Below are 5,075 nucleotides of genomic sequence, written 5' to 3'. Positions count from 1 at the left end.
CTGTTGCAAAACCCACAGTTGGTGGCCGTGTTTGGTTATCTGGGGATCATTCTCCCCCCTTCTCCATTCATGTCTGCTCAGGATGTGCCTGCCCGTAGATCTACTCTATCTCCCTAGAGTCCTGTGCGCTAGCACCCTCTATAAGACAACAGCTATTGTTTGTTTTTGTTTTGACGTTAAGCCAGCAGACTCGCCAGACAAACCACAAGAGATGGCTACAGTTGAAAGCAAGTACCAGGTGACCATCTTCCTGGTTGGAAGCATCCCTACTTGATAACTCTCTGCTAAACCTACCTGGACAAGGCCCTCACACCAGCCTGACACACAGCAAATAGCACCTCCCGGCTCACCACCACATCTTCTCAGCCTGAGAAAGGACCAGAGTGCAAACTGGAGCTTCTGTGAAGATGAGAGAGCTTACGGCAGGAACAAGCATGGAACTCTCCAGCTTTGGGCAGGGCCTGTAAGGACTGATCAGCGCATGGCAGGGAAAGGGCAGCTTCACAGAGCTACATCCAGATGGCCCAGGACCTGCCAGGAAGGACATTCTGATTGGCTGACAGGCACAGAGGCATGCTTTTAACACACAGAGACAGGATGCTTGCTGTACCCGTTGTTTTGCTAGAGGTGAAGTTTCTGTTATTGAACAGCTTATGCTCCGGACACTTTGAAGACCAGCTGGAGCGAATGCTCTTCCTGGGGGCTGTGAGAGGATGGGGAGACAGAGGGGGATTGGGGTGGGAGCAGGTTTTTTTTCCCCTTTTGTAACTGTTTTTAATAGTGAACTGGGTGACTGGCTAGCTGACTTGTGAAAGTCAGCTCAGAATAAGCAGTACACAGAAAAAGAGGAACAAAAAGGAGTCTGGCCTGCCTCTGGCAGAAGCCTCCTCTGATGCTGAGCACCGAGTTCTTCTGAGCCTTCACACGGCCATGCCTTCTCTCCGGTTCCAGGGGCACCTCCCGGTGCAGAATGGCTCCCCTCGGGACAACTCCAGCCAGAACCGGTCCCCATTCTGCACTGCACGCTCCTCGGCCTGATGGAGAACTGAGTGGCTACTCCCTGGGGCTGCTTCCTCCCACACAAACTGCCGGGAACACGGTGCCTTCTGGAAGATTCCAGACTGGCTGGGAAACACAGATCCTCAGTTGCTGTCCCGTTACTGAAGGTTCCACTGGATCACCTGGCACTGAACCAGGGACAAGCTCATTTGAATATGAAGATGAAATCATTAGCGCTTGCCTGCTTCAGCTATCTCCACCGGCATCCCTGGGTGGCAGACGGTGAAGCCCTGAGCTACCAGCCGAAGGTTGGCCCTGAGAACTCACCCAGAGGAGCCTGGTAAGACAGGCCAGGGACCTCCTTCTGAAAGGTCACAGCATGACAACCCCATGGGGCACAACCTGTCGCCATGGCTTGGGCTCAACCTGATGGCGCCCAGCTTGTTTTTTAGGACATTGGTTTTGTAAAATTAGTATCCTGAAAAAAAGGAGCCTGGTGGTATAGTGGGTTACATGATGGGCTGCTAAGCCCAAGGTCAGCGGTTCAAACCCGCCAGCAGCTCCCAGGAGAGAAAGGGGAAGCGGTTTATTCCCATAAACATTTACCGTCTCAGAAACCCTACCATGCTACGCTGCTCTGCCCTCTGGGATGGCTATGAGTCAGAACTGACTTGACAGCAGGGGGTTGGGATTTGGGGTTCATCGTCTCAGCAGTGGGTGGCATCGTGGTTATACGTTGAGCTGCTAACCACTAGGTTGGCAGTTCGAAACCACCAGCTACTCTGAGGGAGAAAGCTGAGGCTTTCTGCTCCTGTCAACAGTGACAGTCTTGGAAGCCCACGGGGCAGTTCTGCCCTGAGCCACAGGGTCACTATGAGTCGGAATTGACCTGATGGCAGTGGGCTGGTTCGATGGTTCATTGGTTGGGATTTATAGAGACTGCCATGCATGATGCTGGTACTACCAACCATTCCTATAACAAAATAATTCCCATTAGAATTAACGTTTCATTGTTGCAAATGAAGTGCCAGGGAATAGAGGAGAGGTAGATGAAGACTTCATCATTTACATTTGGAAGTCTATCTGCTCATCCGACTGCAGGCTTACAGGTCCCCAGAGCAACAACATCCACAGCACCTGGAGACCTGTTGGCAATCATAGGCTTGGGCCTCCCTCACCCCAGCCCAGGGGAATGACCATCTCTGGGGAAGCAGCCAAGCCATCTGTGCTTTCACAAGCCCGCCAGATGGGTCCCACGATGGAACGCGAGGAGAGCCAGTCGTCTCCAAAACCAGAGTCCTGGCCATCGGGTCAGTTTCGACTCAGAGCAGCCCGACAGGACAGAACTGAGCTCCCCTTTAAACTCCGGCTCTACAGAAGCAGACAGCCTCGCCATTTTCCCGTGGAGTGGCTGGTGGGGCTGAACCGTGGACCTTGTGGTTGGCATCTTGAGGACTGGGACTCCTCCAGAAAAGTCTAATCGATTTTAACTGTGAGGCAGGACTCAGAGTGGCAAAATGTTACACCGCTCTGGATCAGGCAGAGAAAATGTTTTCTTATATGACAAAATACCCATTTATAAACTATCAAGGGCTCATGAGGGAGTGGGGAGCGGGAGGGAGGGGAAAAATGAGGACCTAATGTTGGGGGTTTAAATGGAGAGAAAATGTTTTGAGAAACGATGTACAAATGCGCTTTACACAATTGATGTGTGTATGGATTGGGATAACAGTTGTATGAGCCCCTAATAAAATGTTAAAAAAGAAAAAATAAATAAATAAAATATATCAACTTTAAAAAAAAAAAGAAAATGTTTTCTTATTGATGTCCCTACATTTTAATGTGGCTGCTATTCAGAAACACTTTCTCAAGGAGCTTACTGGCATGACTGAAGGATTTCTCCAACAAACTAAATTGGTAACCCCATTAAGAAGGCTGTTTGGGGTTCGCCTTGTGGGAACAATAGCAAATGTTTACAGACAGGAAAACAATGCACCCCCCCAGGCAAAGCCTGTGCAGGCTGAGTGCGGCTGGGTCAAGAAGAGAGGGAACTAAGTCAGCAGCCTCTAACCCCAACAATCACATGGGCATCCAGGTGACGAGTCCGTATACCGTCTCTATAAACCTGCAAATCCCTGTGCGGAGATTTGCCAACGGAGAGAGAAGCCTGTTCAAAGACCTGGCCGGATCCCAGCCACAGATGGGCATTTGCATGCCTTTGTAGGAAACAGAAAAATACCTTTAAACTGTTTAATCATGTTCTGATGGTTTTCGATGGCTTCTTTCAAGATCATTTCAGGCTGGTCCATCTTCCACCGCCATTCAGTGCCCACTGGGTTGGTGTGGTGCCTGGTAACAAGATGCACAAGTCTTAGAACAGTGGTTCTCCACTTTCCTCATGCCACGACCCTTTCATACAGTTCCTCGTGTGGTGGTGACCCCACCCCCCAGGCATAAAACTGCTTTCGTTGCTACTTCATCACTGTCATTTTGCTACTGTTATGAATCAGGCGACCCCTGTGAAAGGGTTGTTCGATGCCCAAAGGGGTCACGGCCCACAGGTTGAGAAGCGCTATCTTAAAGGGTGGTAAATCCTCAGGACAGTTTCTTCCTTGGCATTCAGTTGTTTAGAGAGAGCACTATTTTCGGCACCGACACCTATCAGAGAGGAGTGGGCAACGAAGTCACCTAGCATCTCTGCTCAGCCCCCCCCCCAGAGCTCCAGGTCCATGTGGATGGAATACTCTGCACATGTCGGTCATCTTTGGGTGCTTCCTGCATCATTCCCTAGTTTGCCCACAGAGAGAACCCTTCAGGATGGCAACTCCTGCTCGTGGAGTTGGGGAACAGGAAGAAGTCTGAAGATCAGGACTGAAGGGCGGGTGGGGTAAGGTTTCTCAATGAAATCCTCGCAGGGCGGCCTTGGCTACCCGTGACAGATGCACAGGTGCACGACTGTGACGGGAAAACAATCCTCAACCCAACTCCCCTGGCCCTTTTCCCACCGGTGCCGTTTTCCATTTCTTGAACGCCCCTCCGACAGGGCCCTGGTCGCCCCGCGCCCTAAAGCTAGTGAGACCACCCCTTTGGTGTTTGAAAACAGCTGCCACCTCTTTCCGAGCTGAGCCCCTAGGGAGCCATTCAGCTGATGGGACCTTATTTATTAAAGGCTCTCAAATGAGATGAAGACGAGTAAATCAGTGAGTTTGTCTGCAGCCAGCCCCTGATCGCAGAGCCACGTTTCAACACGGTTCGTTGGGAACACACCCTTGCACAGCTGAACTGGAATCCTGGTAGCAATACTTCTTGACTAACCCTCGTATGATGAAGCTGTGCGGTAGTTTACGAATCTTGCCATGGCAGTGTAGAACTTTTCCTTTTTTTTCAATTGAGAACTGGGTAAAGGTTTACAAAACAGATGGTCAGTTTTACGTTCAACCATCCCTACGCACTTTGCTTCATCTCATTCCTGTCCTGGATGTAGACGCATTCTTTTTCCTGCCAAGGGCAGTGCTGGCTGGCCTGAGCTGCATCCTGTTCGGGAAGGGGGTGTGGTGGGAGGGGGATGCAAATAGGCAAGACCCTCAGACACTCTTTGTTGGGCTGCCCTGGTCTCCTCCCCTCCTGGGACCCCCTCAGGGTATGAGGATGGGGAGTGGGAGCTAATGGTCATCTCTGAGAGCCTGGAGGGCACTGGAGGGGAAGGGCAGGCCAGGGCCCCAGGTGAGTCCCACAGGGCTATGCTAGCCTGCAGATAGCTAGTTATTGTGCTTCCCTTCCTGGGGGAAACCCCCCACCCCAACCTGAAAGGGAAGATAGTATTCTATGGGCGGGAAAAGAGGAAACAAAGGGGGGAGTGGAGACAAGGGAAGGTTTGATAAATAGTTTAAATTAATGAATACAAAACTGACTATCTGAAATGTAAACCCTCATCTGCTTCATAATAAAGAGGCTAAAGGGCACAAAATATAAATCCAGACTGAGCCACAGTGTAGCAGTGTATCACAAGACAAAATGCAAATACATACTGAGTCACGGTGTAGCAGTGTATCATGACACAAAATATAATTCCAGAC

General features: G+C 50.5%; 1 protein-coding gene across 1 annotated transcript in view; it reads right to left on the bottom strand.

Annotated features, from left to right (window-relative positions):
- Positions 1 to 5,075, bottom strand: part of LOC101654926 (S-adenosyl-L-methionine-dependent tRNA 4-demethylwyosine synthase TYW1) — an 82,568-nt gene that overhangs the window by 47,612 nt on the left and 29,881 nt on the right. The window contains exon 11 of the mRNA XM_045284522.1: positions 3,239 to 3,348. Coding sequence (XP_045140457.1) covers positions 3,239 to 3,348 — 110 coding nt within the window. The remainder of the gene's footprint in view (positions 1 to 3,238; positions 3,349 to 5,075) is intronic.

The sequence above is a fragment of the Echinops telfairi genome, unplaced genomic scaffold (genome assembly GCF_000313985.2).
Source record: "Echinops telfairi isolate 266 unplaced genomic scaffold, ASM31398v2 ScPeMD7_5;HRSCAF=22, whole genome shotgun sequence".
Taxonomy (NCBI): domain Eukaryota; kingdom Metazoa; phylum Chordata; class Mammalia; order Afrosoricida; family Tenrecidae; genus Echinops; species Echinops telfairi.
The sequence above is the reverse complement of the archived record's forward strand: the minus strand, read 5'-3'. Positions and strand labels throughout refer to the sequence as shown.